Source organism: Diabrotica virgifera, chromosome 5 (genome assembly GCF_917563875.1).
Source record: "Diabrotica virgifera virgifera chromosome 5, PGI_DIABVI_V3a".
NCBI classification, from domain to species: domain Eukaryota; kingdom Metazoa; phylum Arthropoda; class Insecta; order Coleoptera; family Chrysomelidae; genus Diabrotica; species Diabrotica virgifera.
In genome coordinates, this window is record NC_065447.1 from 81,902,980 (window position 1) to 81,916,923 (window position 13,944).

Below are 13,944 nucleotides of genomic sequence, written 5' to 3' on the forward strand. Positions count from 1 at the left end.
AATTGCAATTTTTGAACGCGAATAACTTTTGATTAAAAAATAAAATAGCAATTCTGCTGACAGCATTTGAAAGTTTAATGTTGTTCTGAAGCTATTTTCTTGTGGCATTTTTACAATTTTAACTATTTATAATGGGAAATAAGCCACAATATTATTAAAAAATGATTTTTATTAACGTTTCGACGCCCAAATGGGGTGCCGTTGTCAACAACATTTTTGTTTAGGTTAGTAGTATTTTGTATTTTGACAACGGCACCCGATTTGGGCGTCGAAACGTTAATAAAAATCATTTTTTAATAATATTGTGGCTTATTTCCCATTATAAATAGTTAAAATTTAAAGTTTAAGTCAAACTATACCGGTTTTAATTATTTGAATTGCTAAAAATTTATTTTTGAAGATATTCTTCTTTAGCAGCGAATCGATTGAGGGTAAAATTTGATTGATCCGCGCGCATGCGCACACCGACAGTATGGTATTAGTTGTTATACGGGTTCTGATTGGGTGTTGAAATTTTGAAATGATCTGTCAATAATTGTTCAATATGGAGGTTATCGGTAAACAAAAATATTGTATAATATTAGTTTTTATTGATGTGTGGACAGAAATAAAATCAAATTTATAATTATAGTGAATTTTTAAATAGTTTTGAAAAGCCGCAGGTACGTAATTCTAAATGTTTCAGTTGGAAATACCTAATAGTTTCAATACCTATCTATTTGGAAAATGTAAACAAAATAATGTAGTTACCTATTAGTAGGCAATGTTTTAATTTACATAATCTGATTACGAACAAACTTTCTACAAATCTTCATCTCATATATCGTTTTCTTACTCTATATTTTGTTGTATTTTATTTCGACAAAAATCAAACTAATAATTTTATTAAATTCATATAAATTTATGGTGTAAACGTTTAGTTTGTATATATTCCCACATGACGTATACGAGAGTTTGGTGCAGTTTGAAATGGCGTCAACTTTCGTACGGCGCGGTAGACGTGAAGTGGGTTCAAGCCCCAAGCAAGTTATTTTTTTATTTTTTTTTATAGATTTTATGATTGTAAGTATATTATTATATAATTTTTGAAGATATTCTTCTTTTTTGAAAGTGGTAGATAAGAAAGTTAGTTTGATTTTTAAATAAAATAAGTACAAATAACCTTTTCAGTATATTTACTTCGTTTAAATTACCTATTACATAACAGAAGAATATCTTCTTACGTGCGTACAAAGTACACACACATTCTTTTTTTTATTATTAAACAAAGCTATTTGTTTATAAGTCAAAAATTGTTTATAATTTTAAAACATTGCTGAGGCCCCTTAAATAATCCGATTTTAATTCTGTAAAGTGTATTAGCTAGGTAGAGCACCTCTTTATATGTAAAAAAATTAGCCAACTTCTAAATGGTCTACTTTTTGTTCAGAAATATTTTAAAAAATTTGAACTTTTTTAAATACATTTAGATTGCAAATTTATTATGCAAAATCTATTAGGTCGATTTTAATGAAATTTGGTAGACGATTTAAGTAAGTTATAGGAATTTTCTAAGCGAATTACTAAGGTTCTAAGTGTCACTAAAGTGGTTAAGAAACATTGAATAACAACAGGCGTATTTTGCCCCCTTATTTTGTATTTATTGCTATATAGCAGAAAAGGTAATTACCCCAGGCTGTGGGTGAAAAAACGTGATATAATTCAGGAATTTTTGAAACCTATCAGGTGTTGTAAAGGACGATGCCAGGAATAACTTATACTAAAATGTAACCAAAAATTTTGTGCGGTTTTTTATTTATGACGATTTTCATTTGTTAAATTTACAATTTTTAAAGATTTTTAATCTTGCAGCTTAGGATATTCATTTTAGAGAAAAACTTTTAAATAGAAAATTGTAGTAAATTAAAAAACCTACAATTTGAGCTATGACAAGTTAAATTTCGTTAATACGTTATTGCAAAACAGCCTGCGAAAGGTCCAAAATGGCCGTTTTTGCAATTGCCTTATTTATTGTAAAAATAACTTTTATCTATTTTTTAAGGCTTTAAAATGAAGATCTTCGCAGTCTCGTACGATCATTCATATCGAGTACACGTATAATTACAGGTGCTTAAGTAGTGATTAAGACAAGTTTTTTGTGACAATTAATAATAAACTAATTTCATACCGGGCTAAATTAATAAAAAACCCAGTGTTGTGAAGTGTTTATTGTTGTTTTTGTTTTGTGTTTTTATGGTGGGAGTTTACAATAATGGATGAAAACTCTCCCCCTGATAAAGGGGGAACCCAAATCATGGACCAGGAGGAAGAACGCGAAAAGACCAAAGATCCAGAAAAAGAAATCAAGCTGTTCAATCTACAAAAAGGATATCTCTATACAGATAAGGTATATGTATTCATTGAGAAAATAAATGAGGAGCAGATTGGAAAAATTCACCCTATGCAGGTAGGTCACCTTTTTCATAAAAAATTAGGAATTAAAAACATTCTTAGCATCGACCGAGTAGGAAAAAATAGGGTAAGAGTACAACTTAAAAGCCCCAAAGATGCAAATTATCTAGTTAAGAATGAGAATTTAAAAGAGGAACAACTAAAAGCATACATTCCAAATAACCTGCTACAAAGAAAAGCAATTATAAGAAACGTAGATACTGCTTTCAGTGAGGAATATCTTTTCGAAAATATAATATCCAATATATCAGTAACACAAGTTACTCGACTCAAAAGGAAAGTTGACATAAACGGAGAAAAAGCATATATACCTAGACAAATGGTATTACTTACTTTTGAAGGCAATATTTTACCTAGATATGTATATATAAACAGCGTGGCCTGTTCTGTAGAACCGTATGTGCATAGAGTTGTTCAATGTTACCGGTGCTTGCATCACGGACACATTTTTCGTAATTGCAATAGTACAAAAACGAGATGTATTAACTGCTCACAAGAGAAAAACGATGATCATAACTGTAGAGACCCGCAAGACAGTTATTGTATACACTGTAAAAACTTCGAGCACAAATCCATATCCAAACAGTGTCCAAAATTTAAAGAACAATACGAAATTAAAAGACACATGGCAGAAAACAATTTAACTTTTTTGGAAGCAAAGGACAGTCTTAAAAGATCATATACATCTGCTGTTACTACAACGAATAGATTTGAAGCATTAGGTACGATAAATAATGAAAGTTTTCCACCCCTTCCAAGGCAAAACAATGTCAGACATAATATTTTTAAACCATCCACATCCAGTATCCAACAACAAACACAAAAAGTAATACCAAGTCAACCTGAAACTTCTTCTCAATATAAAAAGAGGAAAGCCCAATCTCCTTTAGCTGAAGAAATGTTCCCTTTTCAGTTTGGACCAAAAAACCCTCTGCCACCAAATGTTTTACACAGTTCCGATTCTGATCCTAACACAGATGAATTTATTAATATGTTTTTCAATTTTTTAAAAAGTGTACTCAAAGAGTTTGATTCTTTTAACGATTTAGAAAGATTAGATAGAGCTTACATATATGATAAAATTATTAAATATAACAAACTTAAATAATGGATAATAAAATAAAAAATAAGATAAAGATTTTACAATGGAATGCGCAATCGGCTGTAGCTAATAAATTGAGTTTAGTTAAATGTTTAAATGAAAATATCATCGATATTGCCTTAATTTCAGAGACATGGTTTAAGCCAAATAAACAATATAATTTCAAAGGCTATAAAATTATACGTAAAGATCGCCATGATGGTTATGCTGGTGTCGCAATCCTTGTCAGAAATGTATTTCGTTTTAAAGAAATTTCAATTACAAAAAATTTTAACAAAAATATTTTGATGTGTGGAATACAGATATTGGACAACAGTGAAATAACACTAACATGTTTCTCGATATATTGCCCACCAGATATACGAACAACAGTTGCAGACTGGGAGGCAATTCTTAACTGTACCAAGTCTAATAGCATTTTTGGAGGAGATTTCAATGCACATCATCAAACATGGGGATCTTACAAAAATAACAGCAAAGGCACGCAAATAATAACCGCTGCAGACAACACAGAATTAGTACTTTTAAATACCGGAGACCCCACAAGGTTCACAAATAATGGGAATAATTCAGTCGTGGATTTAACTTTTGCAACTCCAGACATAGCAATTAATTGTGCATGGGAAACCTTTCCTGATGTACTGGGCTCAGACCATTTTCCAATTATTATAGAAATTAATAAAGGAATGGAAAGTAGAGACATCATAATACAACCTAAAACAAAATGGAACCTAAATAAAGCAGATTGGAGCTTATATCAAGAAATCGCGGATACATACTTCTCACAACACATTAAAAATAACAACAGCGTAGAACATAAGTACAACTTATTAGTTGAAGGGATAAATAAGGCAGCCAATGCCTCCATACCCATCTACCAACCTTTTAAAATGAGCAAAAAAACCTCTCTTCCACCATGGTGGGATCAAAGCTGCGAAGATGCTATTAAAAAAAGAAAACAAATGCTCAAAACATATAAGCAACAAAGCACCATGGAAAACTATATGAAATGTAAAAACGAAAATTCAAAAACCAAGAAGTTTTTAAAATATAAAGCCAAATTATATTGGCAGCACTGGTGTGAAAACTTAAATAAAAATACACCATTGACAACTATATGGACACAGGCCAGAAAAATGAATAGAAGATCTGGGGAAGTTAATACATCGGGGAATTATGAATGGCAAGAACAATTTCTAGATAAAATTTCGCCAGCTAATGCCTTGAATGATACATCACACATTTTCACAAAACAAGAACAAAATAATACCAATCATAAAATCTTCTGTGAACCTATCAGTCTGCCAGAATTAAACTATAACATAAAAAATAGAAAGAATACATCACCTGGTTATGATGATATTAGATATCCTATGATATACCAACTACCAAACAATGCCAAGATGTTTCTAATCAAAATCCTAAATGACATCTGGATTAATGGGGAATGTATAGAAGAATGGAAAAAGACTATTGTAATACCCATACACAAACCAAACAAAAACCCCCACTTATGCGATTCATATAGACCTATTGCACTTATGCCATGTATACTCAAGATTTTTGAAAGAATAATTAAAAACCGACTGGAATGGTGGTTAAATACAACTGGCTCTCTGCCAACCACACAATACGGTTTTAAAAAAGGGTTTGGCACCATTGATGCGGTGACACACTTAGTTACAGACATACAAATATGTTTAACTGAAAATGATTACAATGGCACGATGTTTCTAGATGTTAAAGGTGCATATGACAATGTCAACTGGTTCATTCTACGGGAAAAAATGATACAATTACAAATACCTCAAGAAGTTGCTAACACCATATGCAAATTGTATATAAACAGGCAAGTAGGACTCAGAGGATGTGATGGCTGTCAAGTGAAATACCAAACTGCAAATTTAGGGTTGCTACAAGGATCTGTTCTTGCACCACTACTCTTCAATATATATACCACTAATTTACACTCCTCCATATCTACATCAACTATGATACAATATGCCGATGATTTTGTTGTTTATACACGTAGCAAACACCTCGATGAATGCATCAATCGTTTAAACTCCAGCACAGAACTCTTTTTAAGATCCATAAATGATTTAGGACTACAAATCTCCGCTGAAAAATCCAAAGTCGTTATCTTCACCAGGCATAATGTGAAACCAATGCAGAAAATTAAAATAAATAAAATAGAATTTCCAGTGGATACCAATGCCAAATACTTAGGAGTTATATTAGACAGAAAACTGACCTGGAAACCACACATTGAACAAATAGAGATAAAATGTAATAAAGGACTAAACTTCCTAAAATCCATCATGCGAACTTGGTGGGGAGCAGAACCTCAAACAGCACTAATTTTCTATAGAGCTTACATAAGATCAATAATTGATTATGGTTGTACACTTTATGGCACGGCCAATAAAACCAATTTACGTAAGCTGGACATAATACAAAACAAAGCACTTAGAATATGTCTGGGAGCAATGAAATCTACACCAGTTGAACCATTAAGAGCTGAAGCAATCGAACCTCCATTAGAACTGAGAAGATCATTTTTAGCTGAAAAAATGATTATTAAATCACTAAAGAAAAATTCACCATTCATTAGTAGCATATACAAGTTAAACGAATACGACTTAACTAAGCCTTTTTGGATACATAAGAACTCTCCTCCTATTTGTGAAGCATTAAGAAACGTGACCCTACAACCACAAACAAAGGTAGAGATCGATTACTTTGTTCACTTTGTTGTATGTGATGTGAATATACCCCATTACTCTGAATTAGCATCATCTAATAACATAGTTATTAATCAAATTTTAGACCAACATCCAAACTATGTCACAATATACACTGATGGATCAAAAAACACTGACGGCACAGGTTGTGCCTTCGTAATACCTAAACGTATACAAAAACACTATAAGCTACATAAAAATACATCTATCTACACAGCCGAGGCAATAGCAATTCTAAAAGCACTAGAATATGTACAACAGGAAGAGGAACAGAATGCCATTATCTTCTCCGATTCACTTTCAGTTCTTAAAATTCTAAAATCCAACTCAAACACAACAAATGATATTATCTTTAACATTCAAACAATTATTAAAAAATTGCAAGATCAAAATAAATTTATAAAATTCTTCTGGGTTAAAGCACACGTAGGAATAACAAACAATGAAATTGCAGACAAAATTGCCAAAGAAAGCATAGAAATGGGGGAACAGATAAATTGCCAATTAACTACGGATGAACAAATAAGCATATCAAAACATAAAATGATGAGAAAATGGTCCTACTTCTGGCAAGAATACACATTTACAAATCCAACACGTTACACCAGAATAGAAACCAAATTGAGGAAAAAACCTTGGTACAATAAGTTCGATTACAATCGCAAAAGCATAACCACTATTAGTAGAATGAAGTTTGGTCATGCGTGTTATCCAGCACACTTACATAAAATCAAAATACTTGAGAGTGATCTTTGTGAATTTTGTAATAAAATCGGTGACCTGGACCACATATTTTTTGATTGCCAAAAATATAGGGCTCAATCCAATGAGCTGTTCAGAAAACTTCTAAAATTGAACATTGAAAGCCCATATAACATAATGCATCTTCTTGCTTTAGACAGAAAAGAAATTTACGATTGTCTGTTATATTTCGTCAGAATAACAAAAATACAAATTTAATAATACCTTTTGCTGCTACCTTATGTCTTTCCTTAATGTATTTATACCTTATCTATCCGAGGCCTACCTTTGATCGTTTATAAAATGCCCTGATCGGCCCCTGGGCGAGAAGAGTGTAATCCTTGTGTCAAATCCTTGCAATCTCTTTTACAAAATTTGTATCTGGCTGTGTGGGTTTTACCTTAAAGCCAAAAAAAAAAAAAAAAAAAAAAAAAAAAAAAAATGAAGATCTTTCAATACTAAACATAAAAAAAATTTGTAGTCCCCGTTTGGTGAACTTGTTGTTTAGATATTATAATTTGTTTATCCCAAGAGGTCAAATGTCCAAGGCTATAACTTTTTGAAAAAAAATCGTACAGAGTAAATCCAAGATCCACTCTCCTTCGAAAGACTTATGTTTTCATATTCTGATGTAAATAAATGCGTATAACATTTTTCAACCTATTATTTCGGGTTTGAAAATAAGGGGGCAAATTTCGTTAAAAACATTTAGAACTGAAGCCGCCTCTGTACATCCTATGAGTTTTTAACTTGAAGGTTATTCTTGCTGAAGACAAAATAAAGATTTAAAACTGAATAAAAATTTTCTACGACCAACTGAATCCGAGATAATTGTTTTTGTTTTCTTAAATCGTAGTGACTTTATTTATAACAATTAAGAAATTATTTCACAGTCATTCGCTAAAGAAAGACTTATATTATCTTAAAATAAAAATTATTTTAACCGAAAATTACATTTAATTATTAAAAATAATTTTTAAAGTGTAATGGAGATTTATTTTTCGTTACGACTATGATTTATTGTGTCGGTTGCCCTTAGCAACGGCTAGCAACTTATAATACATTATAATACTTATAATACATCACGGTTTTTGCTTTAAATTTTAAAGCACCGCTTGGATTGACATGAAATTTGGCAAACACAGAGATAACATGTTAAAGAATAAAAATGATATTGGGCCTCTGTGTGCTTTTGTCCTGGGGGTGAGTTTCACCCCTTATGAGGGTTGAAAAAATATATGTTCAAAATAAGTTCGGAAATGGATAAAACGTGTAATTCTAAGCTCTTTTCGTGCTATAGCAGTTTTTCACCAAGTTAATACCTTTCGAGTTATTTTCGAGTAAATACCTTAATTTTTCAACAACAAAAAAACACGTTTTAAGGCGGTTTTTGACAAATAACTCAAAAAATAAGTGTTTTATTGAAAAAATGGGTTTTAACAAAAATATAGCAAATTAAAAATTGAAAAAAATGATGTATTTATATAGCAAATTAAAAATGATGTATGCATGAAATCTCTAGACCCAGTATAAACAAAGTTCTAGCTAATGAAAAATAGGTTCATATCCGTCAAATTTCAAAGTGAATTATTTCAACGTGAAATAATAAAAAAATCATGCACTTCTTGGAGAAAAATCATTTTTTAAAGTATTTAAAAAAATATGTATATCTGTTTTTAAAAAATGTTTATAGCATCAAAAGTAAGCAAGTTACTCTGAAAATAAAGTTGATCTCTTTTTTTTTGGTCAAAAAACTCGAAAGTCAACCCCCAATTAGCATCTTAAATCAAATTAATCATTACCGCTTCACAAGTTACTTTGCTCATGTATTATTTATATAATCTGTAAGTATCATCGGTTCAAAGGGCTTATTTAAAAAAAATGCTTTTAAAGTAAATCTGTTTTAATTTTTAATTTAAAAAAAAGTTTTTTTCTAAATAACTTAAAATTTATTAATGTGACCAAAAATCACAAACAGTAAAAAAATTTAGTTTTTGCTGTTATGAATATTTTGGATTTTTCGCTTTTTTTGGAAGGCAAAAATTTGTTAAGATATGGCTGTTCTAAATTTGCATACACTCGTGGTTATTGACTAGTTCAAGTCCTTTTAACTACTGCCCCTTCAAAAATAAGCACTTTGAACCGATGAAACTTACAGACATAAACGACACATACACGAGTAAAACAACATTGAATAAAATTGATTAATTTCATTTTTGATGCTAATTAGGGGGTGACTTTCCCGAGTTTTTTGACCAAAAAAAAAGAGATCAACTTTATTTTCAGCGTAACTTGCTTACTTTTGATGATATAAACTTTTTTTTAAAACAGATATACATATTTTTTTAAACACTTTAAAAAAGTTGTAATGATTTTTCTCCAAAAAGTGCATGATTTTTCGGTTATTTAACGTTAAAATAATTCACTTTGAAATTTGACCGATATGAACGTCTTTTTCATTAGCTAGAACTTTGTTTCTACTGGGTCTAGAGATTTCACGCGTACACCATTTTTTTCAATTTTTAATTTGTTATATTTTTGTTAAAACTCGTTTTTTTTAATAAAATACTTACTTTTTGAGTTATTTGTCAAAAACCGCCTAAAAACGTGTTTCTTTGTTGTTGAAAAATGAAGGTATTTACTCGAAAATAACTCGAAAGGTATTAACTTGGTGAAAAAATGCTATAGAACAAAAGGTGCTTAGAATTAGACGTTTTATCCATTTCCGAACTTATTTTGAACATATATTTTTTCACCCCTTATAAGGGGTGAAACTCACCCCTAGGACAAAAGCACACAGAGGCCCAATATCATTTTTATTCTTTAACATATTATCTATGTGTTTGCCAAATTTCATGTCAATCCAAGCGGTGCTTTAAAATTTAAAGCGAAAACCGTGATTCAATGTATTATAAGTTGTTAGCCGTTGCTAAGGGCAACCGACACAATAAATCACAGTCGAAACGAAAAATAAATCTCCACTACACTTTAAAAATCATTTTTAATAAATAAATGTAACTTTCGGTCAAAATAATTTTTGTTTTAAGATAATATCAGTCTTTCTTTAGTCAATGACTGTGAAATAATTTCTTAATTTTTATAAATAAAGTCACTACGATTTAAGGAAACAAAAACAATTATCTCGGCTTCAGTTGGTCGTAGAATATTTTTATTTGGTTTTGAATCTTTATTTTGGCTTCAGCAACAATAATCTGCAAGTTAGAAACTCATAGGATGTACAGAGGCGGCTTCAGTTCTAAATGTTTATAACGAAATTTCCCGCCTTATTTTCAAACCCGAAATAAGACGTTGAAAAATGTTATACGCATTTATTTACATCAGAATATGAAAATATAAGTCTTTAGAAGGAGAGTGGATCTTGGATTAACTCTGTACGATTTTTTTTCAAAAAGTTATAGCCTTGGACATTTGACCTCTTGGGATAAACAAATTATAATATCTAAGCAACAAGTTCACAAATCGGGCATTACAATTTTTTTTATGTTTAATATTGAAAGATCTTCATTTTAAATCGTTAAAAATACATAAAAGTTATTTTTACAATAAATAACGCAATTGCAAAAAACGGCCATTTTGGACTTTTCGCAGGCTGTTTTGCAATAACGTATAAACGAAATTAAACTTGCAATAGCTCAAATTGTAGGTTTTTTAATTTACTACAATTTTCTATTTAAAACTTTTTCTCTAAAATGAATATCCTAAGCTGCAAAATTAAAAATCTTTAAAAATTGCAAATTTAACAAATGAAAATCGTCATAAATAATAAACCGCACAAAATTGTTGGTTACATTTTAGTATAAGTTATTCCTGGCATCGTCCTTTACAACACCTGATAGGTTTCAAAAATTCCTGAATTATATCCTGAACTGAAATCGACCTATTTTTCACCCACAGCTTGGACTAAATACCTTAAGACATTTTGGACCAGTCGTATATCATACAAAATTCAATTATCTTTATTTTATTTCTCTACGACTTTGTTCCAAAACGAATCGTTTTAAAATTATAAGCAAAGAAAGCAGAAAAAAATCGATGTTTTTCGAAATTTTTAAATATTTTAATTTTTTTATTAATGTTCCGGGCATATTTGAGAAGGAGCATAAGTCAATTATTACCTATTACTGAAGGTGTCACCTAACTTTATCTGCAAAAATCCGAATCCCACCTCTCATATCCAAAAATAGACGTTTTTTTTTACAGATTAGTCCTGGTCTATAAGTAGTATATCAATTTTAAAAAAACATAACCTAATAACAAGGCTGGTTATACGTTTTCGCAGAATTTTTTAAAATAAACTTTTATTGAGAACAGTTTCCGGTGTGGAAATCGAAACTTCAAATGTTATTTAGTTGAAAATGTAATTTTTCTTACAATAAATAATTTATTGTGGCTTAATCTGATAAAAACATACTATTTAAAAAAATATCGTATCGGATATATTCTGGAAAGAACTGATCTAGTTTTAGGTATAATAATATGATAGTGATCAGCAAACCAAATTCTTTACGTTTAGGTTTAAAATTTAATATACGTTAGTTATGTCGAAAAAAATACAAAATACTGTTGAATTACTATTACTATATCAAGGTCAAATGTTTTATAAAATGTTTTTATGTTAATAAGCAATAATAAAATTTTGTATTAAAGACTTGATATTTTAATAAATTTTTCCTTGTTGTCCTTATATTGTTGAATGATGATGATAATGAAATTTGAGTCAGATCGACAGTGAATATACAAATAAAGTTGCGGATTACTGTTATACTTTGGGGGGGGGGGGGTGGGAGACTTGTTTATTCTACTCATTATTGTGCCATTTTCTTAACAAATCAGAGATTTTCTTCTAATGGACGATAATTCCTTGTCACATCGTTCTCAAACAAAAAGTGAAGATCTAACAATAAAAGAACAAGTTGGTACAAAAATATTTGAAAAAAAGAAGAAACGTTGATCCATACAGAATAAGATACAAAATACACGGCAAATATTTAAGTACCTACTCAAATAATGAAGAAAAAGGAACCAATAACTGAGGAAATTTTGAGTGTGATGGAAAAACGACAAAAGGGTAAGAATAAGAGTAAATATAACAACATACATCATCATTCCTCAGTCTATTTTGCCAGTCTTTTCTGTCCATCGCCAACCGCTACCAACAACCAAAAAGGATACTGGTCTTCCTCGTTCACACCGTCCGCGTCCCTATATCAAAGTCTTGGTCTACCTCTAATCCTATCTCCTACTGGTACCACTAATAGGGTTCGTTTTGGTGGGTAATTTTCATTTTGTCCAACCTATCTAAGACTACCCATTTTGATGAAAGATATTACATCTCTATCTTTACTATGTTTTACAAGAATAAAAAACCGCTAAACGCCGTAAATATGAGTGGCGCTTACAATATTCCAGCTACAAAAAATGTGATATGAATGATTATTCTTGTATCAAATATTCTTGTATTCTTGTATCTTTTTTCAAAGTTATTTATAAATTAAATGTATAAAGTTGAATGCAATGTTTCTCGATTACATGTTAAGCTTTATAAATGGTTGCCTTTGTCGCATTACATCCCAAATGATCTAGTGTCCATTGAATGTACACTAGATTTTTTTTCTATCCGAAATAGAGTGAACAAATATTGGGATGGCCGGTAAATGAACTCGGATTGCCCGCTGCCAGATCAAATTAGCGTCGTAACCCCTACAACTACATAAACCGTTTAGGGAATAATCGTTAATTGGATTATACTTTTGTAGCTTGAAAAACCGTTTTCCCATAAGAAATAGATTTGATCATACTTATGAAGCCTATAACTTAAAAATTCGAATTTTCCCGGATGTAAGGTATACACCGTTAGATTCTTCTAGAGTACTTCTATAAACGCTCAGTTATTGGCGTAATTCGTAGGTTGAAATTTTGTGTAATTGTCGAAAAACCAAAATTTTCAAAGTTTAGGTTGTCAGTTTTTCGGCTATACTGAGCCGTGTGTATGTCTGATCCTGACAGCTTAGACACCATTTGAAAGCTTAACTCAACGCTATTAATTTGGTGTATTCTCCTGTCTCTTCTTGAACCGAAGATATATACCGCCAAAAATATGCCGTTTTGTACCTACCAAGTCCTATAGCTGGCTTATGGGTAGTCAAAACTCACAAACTACACCGGTTCTGAATCGGCCCTCACCCCCTCTTCAAACACAGAAAAAAAATTCAGATCGGTTCAACTTTTCCACACACATACATACATATATACATTGTACATACATACATACATACATACATACATACATATCGACATTTTCCCTTTTTTAAATAAAAATTGACTCATATTTCTGAGCTCGGTCACTTTTGAATGGTATAACCGATTTTCAAAATTAGACATGTGTTGGAAAGGTAATGATCGCATCTATTAGAAGCCGCAAAGGTCGGAGTTAAATGTTCGAAGTTTTCGGGAGTTTTGGGGACGAAAACGAAAAACAGACCCTAAATAGGAAGGGCCGTAAAATCCACACCTTTGGACCAAAATGGATGGTTGACATATGGGTGAGTCTTTTCCTGAACCTTAAGATGGAAGTTAGCCCAATTTTCAATTCAGTCAGATTTAGAAAATCGAAAATTTCGTGTATATAATATAGTGTCGCGTGTAGGGGGTATAGGTGTGCGCCACTGGCGAGAACTGCCGTTCTCTGGTAATACTTCTCGACAATTCGAAACTATATCGCCTTCTTCCAAATATCAATCTCACATCATATAGTATGGTATAACTACATAGTCTGTATCTACATTATATCGAGAAATTAAGATGAAACTAAGTGGAGGTATGGGCACGGAAGGGGAGGACTACTGACGCAGCTTTACTATGCGCAAAAGTGAAACAGCACTCAGC

General features: G+C 31.1%; 1 protein-coding gene across 1 annotated transcript in view; it reads left to right on the forward strand.

Annotated features, from left to right (window-relative positions):
- The window catches only part of LOC126885387 (ankyrin repeat and KH domain-containing protein mask-like), a 156,667-nt gene that overhangs the window by 60,215 nt on the left and 82,508 nt on the right, over positions 1-13,944 (forward strand). The window contains exon 3 of the mRNA XM_050651950.1: positions 2,243-2,446. Coding sequence (XP_050507907.1) covers positions 2,243-2,446 — 204 coding nt within the window. The remainder of the gene's footprint in view (positions 1-2,242; positions 2,447-13,944) is intronic.